This window comes from Drosophila obscura, unplaced genomic scaffold (assembly GCF_018151105.1).
Source record: "Drosophila obscura isolate BZ-5 IFL unplaced genomic scaffold, ASM1815110v1 contig_14, whole genome shotgun sequence".
Lineage (NCBI taxonomy): Eukaryota > Metazoa > Arthropoda > Insecta > Diptera > Drosophilidae > Drosophila > Drosophila obscura.
In genome coordinates this window covers 1,238,130-1,255,084 of record NW_024542724.1, presented here as the reverse complement: position 1 = coordinate 1,255,084, position 16,955 = coordinate 1,238,130, and the positions used below count along the sequence as shown (strand labels likewise).

General features: G+C 38.4%; 1 protein-coding gene across 1 annotated transcript; it reads right to left on the bottom strand.

Annotated features, from left to right (window-relative positions):
* Window positions 1-3,315: 3,315 nt before the first annotated feature.
* LOC111075178 (E3 ubiquitin-protein ligase TRIM21-like) lies at window positions 3,316-4,008 on the bottom strand. Its single transcript, XM_022368302.2, has 2 exons — window positions 3,866-4,008; window positions 3,316-3,796 (listed from the first exon to the last, which is right to left on the bottom strand). The coding sequence occupies exon 2, from the start codon at window positions 3,778-3,780 to the stop codon at window positions 3,382-3,384; it is 399 nt and encodes a 132-aa protein (XP_022223994.2). The 5' UTR covers window positions 3,781-3,796; window positions 3,866-4,008; the 3' UTR covers window positions 3,316-3,381.
* Window positions 4,009-16,955: the final 12,947 nt, after the last annotated feature.

Below are 16,955 nucleotides of genomic sequence, written 5' to 3'. Positions count from 1 at the left end.
TAATTGTTTGAGCTCCCTTCCCGTTCGGCATAGCTGATTGCTGATTTGCTTTGTGTCGTGAAATCGTGAAATTATATTGTTCGAAATGCGCTGTGTCAACGATTGTTTTTGTATCGTTCTGCTACCTTGAAAGAATCAGCCCATTGGGACATTACAAATTCCGCAGAATTCTTCTGCTTTTAGAATGTTTTGGAATAATGTTTTCTATATTTTTCAGCCCACTGTGCGTAGTTCCGGCTGTCTGTGTCTGACTCTCCCTCCCACCCTCCGGACTTACCCCCCCACCACCACTCAACCTGCGCGGATGTTGCCTTTTGTATGCCAACAATATTGTCAAATTTCATGTGTGTGTGCTTCTGTCTTTGTCTGTGCTTGGGCTCCCCTAACACCACTCACCCACCCACCCACCTACCTATCCTTCTCGGAATGTTTAACGGTTCCGATTTACGGATTCACTCCAGTAACATCGTCAGCGCCAGCGTCGACAGCGACAGCGACAGCGGCGGCGGCGGCAACGACATTGCCAAATGCAATGAGGAAATAATAAATACAACATTTTGAGGAAATTGAATTGTATGTGCTACCTATATCTATCTCTGTATCTGTCGCTATGTCTTGGAGTGTGTATTTCATTGGAGTAAATTCGATGGATAATTGTACAGTTGACAAAAGTGGAAATAAGCTTCTTAAATAAAAGAACACCGCCTAAATTTCCATTGGAGACAACTGGGAGTTTTTTAAACACATAAAATTAGTCCAGAAAATTACAAAAATTCGATAGAATGGCAATGCACCTGTTCTAGCCTTTTTCGATTATAAGTAGGCTGAGATTGTATTCTAGGGCCAAACCAAAAATAACCACAATTTGTTTTAATCAGAGTTCCGTCAAACATTTAAAAAGTAACAATATTTGTGCACAAAAAAAAAAAAAATAAAAGTAGAGTCTAGTTTCGCCTTTTTTTGTTGGGTTGTAGAACCAGCAGTTGCTACGGGAACAAATTTGGAAAATTAAAAAAAAAGGTATAAAATAGGTGTAAAATATTTACGAGTCGTTAGTGAGATGTTTCATTATCTTGATTTTCTAGACAAGGGTCCAAGCAATCTAATTACAATGGTCGAGAACAAAAAGAAGAAGATCTCACTGGAATCCATTGTGGACATCGGTGATAAATGCTCGATTTGCAAGGGTCCAAAGGCAGATCCAGTGTCCGCACACTGCGGCCATTCGTTCTGCTGGGTGTGCATCAACGAGTACTTGTTCTCCACTCGTTCCAATGACAAGCGCCGCTGTCCAGTGTGTGGCATTGACATGGAAGCTCATGTTCCCGGTTACGGAGAAAAACTGAAGTCAGATGATCGTGGCTACCGTGGGTCATGTTATTCAATGGGGGATGACACCAATGGCTACTGTTTCATTTGCGTGCGTCGTAAGAAGGAACAGGTGGTCATACATTGCGGCCACTCCTTTTGCGTGGGCTGCCTCAAGGAGTACTTGTTCTTCAACAAACACACCAAGATACGCCGCTGCCCACAGTGCCACGTCAATATTGAATCTGATTTTTCCATCCAGAAGGTATAACTCGGAAAAACACTATACTGGATCAAAATGTCATAAAATAAAATAATTGTATAATTGAATATTAATACAGTGCCAGATGCCAGTATTTCTTGGCCAGATCAATGACTATAATTTGAATTTAATTACACAAAAATAGAAAAAATATTTTGCTCTTTCTAATGCTTGAATCACCGCTGACACTTTGGTCGCCTGTCGCTATTTCCTTTCAACCTTTACTTCTGTTTGCTTTTGTCCTTGTAGGCTACTCTCTGTTTCCGAATCCACAGCTATAGCTATCGTTTTTTGTATTGCCTGAGGTCCCATTCCCATTCCCACTCTCACCCATTCACGCTCAACTTGTATTTGTATTGAAGTTAATAAAACAGCCTTTTATGGGCTGCTGCTGCTGCTCTGCCACTGCCACTGCTGCTGCCTGTGTCTCTTCCATTGCGACTGCTGCTCAATATGTTTTCATGGCCATTTGAGCGTCTGAGCGTATGCAGCAATCAAATTAACTGTTATGTAAGCTTTAAAACAGGAGGGAGAAAAGGGAAAATTTTGGGAGCCGAAGATCCTGATACCCTTTGGGGGAACTCTATTTTGACTTGTTAAATTTACCGTGTACAATTGCACCCAGATAGATTTGTATTGAAAAGCTAGTTGGAAAATAAACATAAATACAGGTTCCGTTTTTGATGCTCTTTAAAAATATATGTACTATTTATTTACTTTTCTTTCTGCATTGCAATCATCTGGGCCAAATTTTTGGTTGTTCTCTCAACGAGGAAGCCCCTATCGACTGAGTGGGTGTGGGGGGTATGTAATACGATAATAGAATGTACTTGCCTGCAACCATCAAAATCAAAAATTCCACTCAGTCTCGCCCCCAACATCACATCTTCCAAACGATAATGAAAATGATAATCCAATCATTACGGCGAAATCTCTTGTACTCTCATCCCAATCTGCGTTCCTTCGATTTGCATTTCAACTAATTGAGTGGCCCTGGGGGTAGTGCTGAACGGAAATCGCGTTATATGTAGAATATATAATTTGTTACAATATTCTGTGCCAAAATCAGCATAACAGCTTATTTCAGCAAACTTAATTTACCATTTGGCCCTGAGGGAAATCCAGAGGAAAAACCTGAAACCACATTTGTCAATTTTATTTTTGGTCACGTAGCGTTTATATTTTGCTTCAGAATTTACCCTAATGGCTGCAACAAACACGACAGCAACAAGAGGGTTGCCCGCAACCTGCAACCTGCAACACGCAGCAGCATCTGCATCAGCAGGTGTTAAAGGCCACTTAAGTGCTGAAAAATGTAGGTGGAAGGATGCCTTCAGCTAGAGGTGCGGTCTACTGCTGTGCCGGCTTGGTGTAATTACGTCGCCTTTGCAACATCCAAGGAGAAGAAAATATTCAAGGTGTCCAATGGAGTCGTGTGCTAAGTCTATGGGCTAATGCACAACCAAGTCTGCTGAAGCAGCAGAATGTGGAATGAGTGAGCTTAAGTTTGAAGGATAGTCTAGACTCTAGACTGTAGACTATCCCAGAGCATTGTTGTTGCACATTCTGAGAGTGGTTGAAGTGAGTCGCAAGAAGCAGAAGAAGCAAAGAAACTAAAATTATGGCTGAAGTGCCTGCTAACCTTTTGGTGATGTGGCAGGTGGTTTAAATTGTGGAACAATTAAAACATCTAATCAAATATTATACTATTATGATGCCCAACTATAAGAAAAAGAGTATGGGTAAATTTATATGAAATGTATTTATTAGGTAAGTACCTAATTTGCATCTGGTTTATCTTTTAGCCTCCGTTACGTTGCCTTTTTAACAACAAACAATTCTGTAAAGCACACAAAACAGAACAATTGGTCGCAGTGTGTGGCGACCACTTCCTTATGCGGATTGCGGCAAATGGAACAGTTGACATTATTGCCGTTGCCATGATCATCTGATTTAGGCTGTTTTTCGTATCCGGGAACATGAGCTTCCATTTCAATGCCACACACTGGACAGCGGCGCTTGCCATTTGAACGAGTGGATAATAAGTACTCGTTGATGCAGGCACAGCAGAACGAATGGCCGCATTTTGCGGACACTGGATCTGCCTTTGGACCCTTGCAAATCGAGCATTTATCACTGATGTCCACAGAGGGTTCCTTTGGGATCTTGCTCGGGTCGTTTTCATTATGGCATTCGTCCATGTTATCCATGTTGCCTTTGCGTTGTCTAATCACAGCAAAATAAAATGCACACACATGAGTTTCTTTGTTATTTTTTCTGCACAGATATGCTCACCTTCTTCCTCGAATGCTTTCCAGAAATTTGAATAAATAATATTGGTTTTGGTAGGTATTAAGCGATCTTTTGTCAGACACAGCAGATGGAACATGAAAATTATATTCCCGAATAGCACACGTGCTTACAATTCTTGTTCACTCGATACTTATCGAGTACTTAGTATTTTTTGGACAAACAAAGGCAGTGTGACCAAGTCTTATCAAATCTATCGCTTATCAACTGCACGGAAAAGAGAGAGAGAGAGAGAGATAGAACTGAGTCAACTGAAATAATAGTTGTAAGTATTGTGAGAACTTGAAACGGTGTGAGTATTCATAAGTATGTGTTGCCCATATCTTTAGCCATTTAAATTGTGCAGAATATCGAAAGAAAAATATCAAGGAGGCTTAACATCTACTATCCATACAAAAGTACATACACACATACGAGTGTATGCTTGTGGGACGATGTACAAAGAGAAAAAGAACGCAAAAGCCAAAGGCAATCAAAGAAAAAACAATGCAGCCTCTGTTGTGCGAGGTGGTGGGGCTCGCAAAACTTACGCTGCACTATTGGTAAAAAACCCGATTTTGGTGCCTATTTAAACCTATTTATATTTTTAGTTAATTTTTAGGAATGACCCATATTAATCGAGTCTAGATATCTTCATTTGAAAAAAACCGCCTTCCAAAAATTTTTGGTGGCAACCCTATAGGGTTGCCACAGCAACAATCTCAACTGTTTGAGAGGTTTTTTTAGTGTGGGTAAATTGGCGCGAAAATTTGCAAACTTTAAGCAATTGTTTTGTTGTGCACAAAATAAATTTCATAATTCTAAAAATTGAAATTCCTTGTGAAGGTATTTAGTAATGTAAATTAATTTATATGTTCTCATCAATGTGTCTTGTTGTCCAACTGTGAACTGTTTTATATGTGTATCTCTATAGATTTGAACTAACAATTGTGTTTGTGTTTTGTAGAGTATAACTTATCAATTAGCACAGACTAGCAAAAGATTAAGAATGCAAAGTTAAAGACAAAAGTGTCATTGTTATCATACACTTAACCATTTTTGTTCCTTTTTGCTCCTTTTCGCAAAAATGTTGTTTATCTAGCAACATATGAGTTTGGCCACGTGGCTCTTCTCGAAGAAACTCTTAAGAGTTACATTTTTGGAAAATTGAATGCCGATCGCTTTGATAAAACAATGAACCAGATCATATCAAATAAAATTGCCAATTTCATTTATTACATCAATAAACATTTTCCAAGATGCAGCCGAAACATAAAGCGATTTAAACAAAAACACGCGATATGGCTAGCCGGTAATATGAAAATAGAGCTTTATGCTAGAAATGAATCCCCACAAAAAGGGGGTCGTCCGAAATTGACATATGAAGCTGCTGGTAAACGACTAAAAATTAAGTTAGCAGCTGAATTTACGGTAGAAAAACCAAATTTAACTCCTTTGTTACTACACGCTGCTAGCATTTCAGCAAATCAAATGAAAATGAAATTATAAAAAATACTTCTACGACTGAATCAGTTGCTCCAAGTCCAATAGCTTCTGAGAAGACATTTGCTTTTTTTATGGAAAATGGTTTGACTTAGCAGCAATACATAAGTGTAAAACATCTAAGTAAGCAATATGGCTGCGATATTTACCCCCCTTATTCAAAAATACCTGAGGAGAAACTAGAATGTAGACCTGCTGGAATAGCATGGACCGCATGATAGATCAAAAACAAAGAGTCATCTGGTTGAATAAATCGCCTCAGTCCATACGATTTTGCTTTCCTCTTAAAATTGCGTATGTTAAAGAATCAACGTCTCTTATATTAGAAGGGAACCTTGGACAATCTGATTAAAAACCTGAATATATACATGCATACTAATAAGTCAAACAAAATGATTGTAAAATTCGATGGGCACCTCACACTTATCGACGGCAAGGTGTTAAATATATTAACAGAACGAAATCCTGCCAGTCGTGTCCAATGAGTGGGGCAAAGCCCACCCAGCTTTTTAATATAACTGATTTTTATTCCAAAACGTTTGAGATGAAGCCTTATACGGACCAATATGGATTAAGTTCCCTTCATGAGTGGATTCGCTTTTTTGAATTCTTAAATTAAATTTAATTTCGGAAATGATTTCACTGCATTTGTTTGTTGGGAAGCAAGTTTTTTCTGATTGGTTGTTGATTTTAAATAGAGTAAAAAATAAAAAAAATACCATAAATACTTAAAATAAATCCTCCCAAATGCAAAAAAAAGTTCCACAAATATCTGACGCAAATTGCAAGAAATCATTTCCAGAAATCACTTTCAAATATTTGATAGAAAATAGATCTGTGCATTTCTCAGCTCAAGTTAAAAATTTTATTCATTGCCCTGAAAGGGTTATGCTCCTGGCATTCGTACAATTGGAATTTATATTTTTATATATTTTATTTCATTTCATATTATTTAATATATTATTTTGCACTTTAAGCGTGTGCAAAAATGTTCTTTGATATTTACGAGGACCAATGCAACAATCAACAGTATTTTGAGTATCAGACGACCCACTTGTGTGGACTGCTGTGGGAGAGTGTGCAGAGTTATGCCTTGTTAAAAATGCCCAAAGAGTGTAAGAGTGTGGGGTGGTGGTTGTTGGGGTTTTTGGGCGATTTTTTTGGGTTAAGGGAGGCAGGCGTAGCCTCTGACAAGTTGAAATGCCTGGGCGTGGGCCAACATCATCATCGTCGTCGCAGTCGTCGTTGTCGTTGTCATCATCGTGTTAACAAAAGAGCATACTCAAGTTACATACGAAATGCAATTCCACTTTTGCGCACTTTATGTCAACATTTTGTACGTAAATCTTTGTGTAAGACTATGCCAAACGCTCTGGCCCTGGGATCAGAGAGGTCGTCCACTCGTACCCTCAACTCTGCCATCCCCCTCTAGCTATCCTTCTGTCTGCCTCTGTGGGAAGGTGTGTGCCGTGCCGCCCACCAGCTATCCTTCTCTCTCCCCTCAGTATGTGTGTGGGTAAAAGTGTCAAAAGTGCTTGAAATTTCAGCAGGCTTTTTGTACAGTCTCTGGGAGGGCGACAGAGGCAGAGACTGCGAGGGAGAGCGAGAGTGAAGTGAATCCAAACTGGACAATCGCAAGCCCTGGGCACACCATCTCCTCGTCCCTGGACTTCCATTTATGCCCTGGCAAAAGCTCAAATGCAGAAATCACGCTCATCTGCTCAGTTGCACGCAAAGTCAAAAGTCTCTTTGAGTGCGAGACACACTCACTCTCACACACACTCATATTTGAATACCGTTGGTTTCTTTTGATACCCTCACAGAGGATATTGCAAGTCTAACATGATTTTTGCCACGAGGAGAAGTAGAGATCTCCACAGTGAATTCTTTAGCCGAGTCAATGGGTTTCTGGCTCCTGCTATATGACCCCAAATAATAATAAAATATGAAGGGTATCTATAGTTTCGGCCACTGCATCTATTCTTTGTTTCTTGTTTTGTTGCTTGCTCTGCTTTTGTACACTTTCTCTCTCACTTTTATTCGTTTGGTCTTCGTCGTGTCTGTTTTGAGCTGGCGAGAAATTTGATATGCGTATTTGTGTTTTGCTTTTCTTTTGGATGGTAAAAAAAAAAAAAAAAGTTTTTTTGACTGTTTTTTTTATACCCGTACTCAAAAAAGAGTTAAGGGGTATATTAGATTTGTGGTAAAAGTGGATGTGTGTAACGGCAGAGAAGGAAACGTTTCCGACCCCTTACAGTATATATATTCTTTATTTCATGAATATTCGAGTCGATAGCAGCCATTTCTGTCTGTCCGTCCGACCGTCCAGAACGTCCGTCCGTCTTGCATGAGCCTGCTTGGATCTCAGAGACTATAAGAGCTAGAGAAACCAAATTTTGTTCTCCCGGACTCTGTAATCCATCTGCTACAAGTGTATTCTCAAAATTTCGCCCCTCCCACTTCCGCCCCCATAAAATAGCGAAAATCCGCTGGCAGGCACATTTTTAAAGATACGATACTACTAAAACGTAGTATCCTAGAGAATAACTATATATCAGATTGCCGAATCTGAATCAGATCGGATCATAATTATAGCCAGAATGAAGAAATGAATTTTCTGTTGGTTTCCTCTCCTTCTCCAGCGCTGCTGACGCTACTGATTCTCTTTCTCGCTCGCACACTCTGCCGCGTTCAGTGCGCGAGCAACCCCTACCGGAGGAGATGTAGAATATAAATGGTACATGTATAATCTACATGTTAGATGTGGAATATACATTGAAGATGTAGATGTAGCTAACAGATGTAGCAAACAAATGTAAAATGTAAAATTTTTAGTTCTAAAATTCTAAAAAATCATATGCTTAAAAATGTATATACAGGCTGAGTACTGGTATAAGTAGAGTCGCGTCCCCAGAAGCGACTCACACGTTCCTTCTCGTTTTTTTTTCCTGTTGAGTACTGTTTATACGCTGCAAATAAAGATGCATACCGTTAGAAATATACAACTATCGGGCCCACAACAGCTGTGCCTCCTTGCTCACATCTTTCTCAGGTGTTTGTTTGTTTTTTTTTTTTATTTTTCCATGAAATACTTGACGCTGGCAGCGTTTTTTCCTATGTGGAAAGCAAGGAACGAAAGAACTATTAAAGAAGAGGGGAAACCAGAGCCTGTTTGGCTGGGTGGTGAGATCTCTGGCAATGCGGAAACAGTCCTGGAAGTTCTCCCGGAAACCAAACCATCTGCGGCTGTTGCTCAACTATTTCTAGCACTTCTTCGTGTGCGCAGATTCAAAGTCAGCGGAAATACGCTGGGTGGTTTCGTGGGTGTTGAAGTCTCCTCTATAATGTTATCCTGACAATAAATATATATATTTATAGGCATGAGATTAGAGAGCAGATTACAAAAATGATTAAAGAACATATTTATCTGCAGTCACAACTCATGACTCCGTCCTTTTTTCGAGGGTATTTTTTAATAATCAATAAAAAAAAAAAGCATAAAATCTGCAATGTATATGTCCAACTAGTTAGCAACTGAAAATCTCTCAATTGGAAGCGCATTGCAGCAGGAACAGAAGGAGCAGCGGTGGAGCAGTGGTAATACTCCTGGGAAAGCAAGCTCTCGCTTTTCCTCCACAGCCTCTTCCTCTCTTCAGCCTTCATATTATACCTCTCAGGTGTGCTCATGCACCAACGAAAATGAGCGAGAGAGAGAGAGAGAGAGAAAGGAGGTAAAGTGAAAAGTCTGAGCAATATAACTGTTATTGACACGACATCATATTGAAAATATGAACAAAGTTTTTTTTTTTACATTTTCCCTGCCGTTATTTTTGCTTGGTGTGAGGATGTGGCTGGGAAAAGCGGGCAAAGAGTCTCACTCTGCCTCCATTGGGAGTTCGGTTTTTGGTAAATAAATGCGACAACACGCACACCGAGACACACGGAGGTAAACCGATATATCAAAAGTGCAACCATGGAGATGGTTGAATATTTTATGCTCCTGTCCGCGAGTGTCTGTGGCTCTGTGTGTGCATGTGTGGGTGCCACGCCCACGATAAAAGGCAAACGGCAGAGAAAAAAAGCGCGATATCATCATGTTACACAGATAAACGCCTTAGGCAGTCGCCTGTCACACGCAGAGCACCGGAAAATGCGTTTAAAAGGATATTGTGGGGTGGCTCCCTGGCTGCGGTAGGAATGTATGCGTGTGTGTGTGTACAGTTACGGTCAAAATAATAGTCGAACTGCTATTTATATGTTTGTTTATTTATCGCGAAATTCTAGATTTTTGTATTAAAAAAATAAATAAATAAAATAAATCGAGTCTCTAAAAATGTAAGTCATTGAAATAATTCCAACATATTCTTCAGAATTATTATTAATTATTTTTTACGGACTTTTAAATCTTCTTTAAAGCACTATTACTCTGACCGTAGCTGTTAATAGTATGTATATAGTTGTGAGTGCTGACAGCTTTTGATTTTGTAATTAAAATCCGTTAAAAACCAACAATGATGGACATGTGGTTGGGGGAACACGACATCTACCCAACACAACTTTAACTCAAACCCAATCGAAAGCAAAGTCCAAACCACTTAAATTTAAAGCATTTGACGTCATTTAACACAAAACCAAATAAACCATTAATTCAGCTTTATGATGTGGGAACACCACTATGTCAATCAATCATTTAGCTCTAAGGATTTATAGACGAAAATACCAAAATGAAAATTTCACTCGGCTATTTCTCGACCATTTTCTAATTAAAATCCATTAATCTTTGCGAATGCGGCCATAATTATGCAATATATTTGAGGCACTTGCCTCTATGCATATTACATACATACTATATATGTATGTACATACGTACATATGTATGTACGAATGAGTAACTAAAAGCTGAAGATATTTCGGATAAAGTTCCTGTGTGGTATGACACGCTTCCCCTGATGTGTGTCAACTTAATTTCAATATTGCATTGATTAGGTGTAAATTTATTCACTCCGAAGTGTCTATATAGATATGTGTTCTGTTAGTATTCGTTTATATGGATAGGTGTTTCAAGATTATATGTACATGTGTGAATATGCATAATAAGTTCATGTGGCTAGAGTCGACACTCAAGTTGAGGTTAAGAACTTGATTTCTCTGACAATTTGGTTGATTATCAAATGTGAAATATATTCAGAAAATGAATTATCAATTTTGATGGCTTCTTGAAATTAATATACTGCGGGTACATGGGTGACAAGAATAGGGAAGACAGTATGGAGACAATTGTAGATGGCTTATAATTAATTCGAATATGAAAGGCTGGAAAAGCATGGAGTTAAATGGAATAAAACAATAATTTGTACGAACGTTAATACGTATTACGTATTTATTTGGTGTCAGGAACCGCTTGCAAAGCTAAGTCCGACATATATTCTTAATAGTGCTTGCTGCCAGCGCCATTGACTATAGAGTTCTTTAAATGTACATTTGTTGTATGGTTAGATTATGTATAATATTTGTTTATTGTCTAGATTTTATGAGGTAATAGTTTTTTTTTTTTTTTAAGGTATTTAGATCTAATGGTACATGTTTGTTTCTTTTAGATATTCTGGTATTAGTTATCGGAGTCTGGTGAATATTATTTGTTTTGTTTGTTGGTGTCTAAATTTGAGTAGTGGATGGTGTTTTATACCAAGTAATGCATCTTCTAGTGAGATTCGTATATTTTTATAGATAGGAGTAAATTAATCGAAAATCATACGCTTGCCCAATCGTTTTCATCTTTAACAATAAATACGATTTAAATAATGTGCATTATTCAACGTTACTTAAAACTTGTTATTTCGGTTAATGTCTTACACCGACTGAATGAACAACTACGGATTCGTTCCCTCTGCGGCCGGAAGACCTGCCCCACAGGGACATTTTGATTCATTCGGACTAGCAGCGGCTCCTGGCCTAACCATAAATCCTTTACTGACCCACAAAAAAATAAATGGGTTTGTATTGTTAACCCCCCCTTTTTGGCCAGTCCTGTCCCAGGGATATGCTGACTGCATAATTTGCCTTGACGTTGTCGTTGTCTCTTGTCTCTCGACTCTTGTCTGAAAAATTTTCGTTTTAATTTTCATGTCCCTGGAAAGGGCCGGACCCGGACCTGAGTTGAGTGGGAGGCTGGTTCGGGTCTGGGGCTGAGGGGCTGTCAAATAAATTATTACAATGTCGTGTAAGAGCCGCAGAGATTAAGCAATTATGTGCCACTTAATGTTGCACTCGCCCTGGGTCACTGTTCGCCCCATCCCCCCTTTGCTTCTCTGCCTCTTTCTGGTAATTGAAGTCATTCTCATTTTCTGATTTGGCTTGCATAAATTTTCGTTTTTGGTTATGCCTGCTTTAACCACCAATTTGATTGAGGAAACCTCACTTTTCCAGCTGTAACGAAAGTTTTCGGTTTTTGGTTTGGAAACATTGTGGAAACCCCAAAAAGGCATTTGGTTTGCTGTTGCTGCAACTGTTGTAATACTCTTGCAAAAGGCTTAATTGGTTTCAGAACAAAGAAGAAACTATTAAATTGTTAATTAGCGACAAAAGCTCGAGCGTTAGTCTGTCTTTTTCTGTAAATTATATATTCCCACAGATGAATGGCTACTTTTTGTATGCTGAAAGTACATATCTTGGATATATATCAGGATCTGCTATTGCACCACTCTGTGGGACAACTATTATCTTGCCCTGAAGTAAAAATGGGCTATTTATTAGATATTTACTAGCAAAACAATGCTGAAATCGGAGTATAAATAGAAACGACCGATTTGCAAGGGTATCAATAGGGCATCAGGGCTCGAATGTATCCATTCATTCTTGCTGTCAATGTGCTTCTGCTCCTTCTAATGACGTTGCTGTTGCATCTGAGGTTACTGTTGCTGCTGAACTTGCTATTGCTGCTGCTGTTGCAGGTGCAACATGTAGACCAAGTCGGGGCTAAAACCAAATATGAATGAAAATTTTTGGATGGAGCTGGGGAAGCGTTCGCTCTTTTGCTGATGTTGTTTCTGATGTTGCCCCTTGTTGTTGCTGCCTCTTGTTTGGGCTGCTGTTGGGGAAAGTTTTGTGCGTGCGCGAAACCATAAAAACCAACGATGTGGCAAAAGCCTTATTCCCCATCTCTGCGCGCTGTTCTTGCCGCAAAATCGTTTTTTAATAATTTCCCCGGCAGTTAGTGGTGCTCACAGAGCCGTGGAGGAAGGGAGGTGACTGGTTGGGGGGTTAAGGCGTCTATTGAATTTACTGGAAAAACTACAAACAATTTAATCAATTTTATTCCCTTTTTTTGAGTGTGCTAGTCTTGTCTGAGTAAAATTCCATTCAAATTGCTCGGCAAATGCAAATTTGCTTCTTTTTTTATTTTGCCCTATCTCTCTTTTTTTTCTGTTGCATGTTGCTTAAAATAACTTGTGAGGAAAATGAATAAAATGAAATGAAAACATTTACGGGGCTACAAAAAATATTTGAATTTGAATTTTCTAATTTCTGTTGGTCAAGAACAACAGCATCAGCAAAAAACTTGAAAAAGAGATGGAAACAACAGCAGAAACAGCTTTAAAAAAAGGAACAAAACCAACAAAGTATGTTTGCGATGTAATCCGACTACAGGATACCCAACAAAATTTAACATATTTTTAAGTATTTAATTCCAACTTGAACTAACCGCTACTAAAGAGATAATAATGATTTTTCGTACATCAGGCTCTACATTACATTATTTCAATTGATTGAAAGGAAAGACATCACAGGATTTTCCCCGAGTGATCGCTTAATATGGGAGAATGGAAAAAATCAAAAACAATTTCTGGACATACTTTGGGAAACTTCCCAATTTGTTTTCTATTCTAACCTTTTTTTCTACGACTACAGGGTATCAATCAACAGCAACAACTGCAGTTACAGCAATGCGACAACAGCAGCAACATTTAGGACAACATCAACATTAGGAACCAGCAACTGTCGCCTGCAAATCAATCTCATGTGTCTGCCCCTAGACAATTTATGCATACTGCCACAGGCCACATACACAGCTACACTCACACATCACACATGCAGGACACAGGACGCAGGATGCAGGACAAGACATCTTCAAAACTTTTGTTGCTGCAGTCTCTTATGTTTCATTACGCTTTTTTTAGGGGGACTTGGGAGGGAAGCGAATGATATTATTCATCTATGCATAGGGAACCAGGAAAAGAGCAAAGGCAGGCAGTGGAATAGAAACATAAAAGTACGAGCAGCAGCAGCAGCAGAAAAGAAGGATGACTAGCGAGCAGGACTGCAGGACTGCAGGACAGCAGCACGGCCCATGTCATTTGTCATTAAAAACTTGGACAGAAAGAGACAGCCAGAGGATCAGGGGGCAGCCATAGCTATGACCAGGACTAAGACAGCAAACAGCTGTTGACAATGGAGGAGCCAAGCTTTTGGTTAACATGGCATATGCGCAATATGTTTGCTTACCACCCATCCACCCACCCACTGCTCCTCCTCTGTGTTCCTGCAGAGATTTGTCTCCCACTCTCCCACACCATCTCCCATCATCTACCCATCCGCTCTTCGACTGTGTGTTTGCCTTGGGAAACCATAAGTAAAGATTTTAAGCGCATTTTGCTTGCAAAACTCTACAGCAACAAGAAAAAGCTACAAGAAAATCCACAAGAATAGCTACAACAAGAAAAGCTGTCGGTCTCTGCGTCTGTCTGTCTGTCTGTCGCCACAGCTTTGTCCACGGAGCGAAGCAGGAAGCACAAATGTTAATACTACAAACAATTTTTAGCAGATTTTTGTTGTATTTGTTGTTTTTCTTTTCTTTGATTGTAACTCTGCATACATGGTTCAAGGCTGAAAGTGAACCAACCATTTGAAATAGCTGCACAAAGTCAGAATAAAAAAGAATCTTTTCAAATATTTGGTGCAACTGTAAACAGGATAAATGCCTTGTCCCTTTTATTTTACTCAACCTCAAAAATGAGTTACTTTATAAAAGCATTGAAGATGGGCAAAGCCAGAAGTGAGATTGGAGGATGAAGAAAGACTGCAATTGCAATTCCTTTTTTGTATATGCGTATTATTTCAGTTCATTCATACAGTTACAGCAACTGTAACGTGGAAATACACGGAAGGCAATTGTTAGCTTATCAGTTAATCAATTAAAATTCTCCGATTTGTGGTTTCGTCTGTTCGAAAGTCCTCTGATTAAGGCTCTACTCCTCGTCACTGTACGATTCAACGTCAGTGCGGCATACTGGACAGTAAAGTACATCATTGTTGCTAATGTAATTCAAATGCAGAGAGATGCATTCTTTGCAGAAAGTGTGACCACATTTTGTGGCCACTGCGTCCGTCTTTGGGTGGATGCAAATTGTGCAATCTTCATCTGGGTCATAGCGTTTCTTTCGGCGCTTCTTTGTCTCGGATTTTTTGTTCTTACGATCGTCCATAGAATATTGCTCAAGCCCTGTTTATATTACTGCGGGAATGACAAAATGTTGGGTTCTTTCGTATTTTGTGCACAAATATTCTTACCTTTCCGAATTCTAGAGAGAAACTGACTTAATTTTTGTCATCTATGGGTATACATTTTCTTAAATTTGAATGAAAATGTTAAGCCTACTAAATATAATAATAATAATGCAATAATATCTATGTTTTAGCCTGAAAATTCAGCTAAAAATGAGACTCATAAATTTTCCACTGAAACAGCCGCAATCCAAATAAAATAAACCAAAACATAGAAGTCTCCATCACCTCCCATTGATCCTTTCAATTATTAGCCAATGTTTTGCAAAGAAAACTTTAAATGGTTCTTATAATAAATGAAAAGTCTAAGTCTGCCATCAGCTGCTACAGAAATAATCGCACTAAAATGCATTTATGCCTTTTGTCGCCCTTGGGCAAATTTTTTGGCCTTTTATTTAAGTTTTTCGTCCACAATTACAATGCAATTTCATATTTTCTCTTTCACTCTGTGTGTGTGGGTTTTGGCCATTTTGCTTCTTGTTTATTATATGTATATGTACCATACAGGATGTCAACAGCATGCCCGGGCTTTGGTTCAGCACTTGATGCAGTTGTTGTTCTCTTTGAATTGCAACAATTCACAATTGCTGCAGGTCAATGAGAAGGCCACTTAACGAGTAGAGAAATGCAAAATATATCGGGTTGCAAAATCTGTAAAATCAAAACAAAGGAAGTTTTTTGTTGAGCGAGACAATGAAGATAATTTATAAAGTTTATGTGGGGAGAGAATCAATTTAATAAATTTAAATACCTTCCTAAGTTTGCAATTTTGTATACTAAAGGGTTTACTATATTTGATATATTTTTGTGAATTGTCAATACACCAATATTCAAAATATATCAATTACAAATTCCCATCTTCATTACACTCTTACTTTATTGAATTTACTTTGTATCTTCCATTCTCATTTACAAGTGTGATAACTAAGTATTATTTTGGCCATGAAACTAACCCAAAGAATATTTAACATAAAGAACATTGTGACATTTTCTGTTTTAAAATTCGAAAACCAATTACCTATGTCGGACTTCATCCCATTGTTTGGCACCACACAAAAAAAATGCTGTAATAATCATAAAATTTCTAAAGCTAAGAAGAAGAAATTGCCGCCGAAAAAATACGTTTAGTACTTGTCATTTGTTCCAATACACTTTGCCATATTGAATTTGTGATTAGGCAAATAAACTCGATAGAATTACACGTGTTATACAAGTTGGAAGTTTATTGAGAGGGCGGTGCCCTACCGCACCAATGGGTGGAGAGGAAAATAAACACAAATCTGCATATAAAAAGGATCCTATATGATGCTTAAAGTAAATATTCATTGGCCTTACGAGTGCTTTAGCTTGAATAGCAAAGAGCGAGGCAACACAATGGAGAAATCATCAAATTTCAAGTTTGCTCTTTGGGAAAGTGTCAAAATGGGGATGGGAAAATAATATGTACATATTCACTGCAGAAAATTTGAGCATTTTGGGGGTAGACGTGGGAGTTGGGTGGCGCTGCCAGTGCCATTGTGTCGCCCCGTTTATGTTTTCATAATAAATTCATCAATTCAATTTATTTTTCAATCAAAATAAATATTTTCCCCGTCTTTTGTTCACCGTCTTTTTTCGCCCATTTCAGCCAAATAGGAAAACTTGACTGAAAACTTGACAAAAGCAGGAAAAGAAATCGAAAATACCATGAAATAGGAAAGGCAAAATCAAGATAAGCTTCAAGGAAAAATAAGGCAATTGAAAAGCTAAGATTTTGCTAATAAAAACTAATAAAAACAAAGTTAAATGCATACTCAAACCGAATAGATTTCAAATTAAATATAATTGAATAGAAAGGGGAATTGATTAGTTGGAAATATTACGCTTGTGGAATTTTAATATTTGATTTGGTTTGGTAATTTCACTTCCAAATGTATTCATCCTTACCAAAGTATTACGCATTAACCCGCAGCATAAATTCATACCTCTTTATAATTCAGAGGAATTCTCGCATCATATGCCCTGAATGTTAATTATCTTGTTACTACTTTCA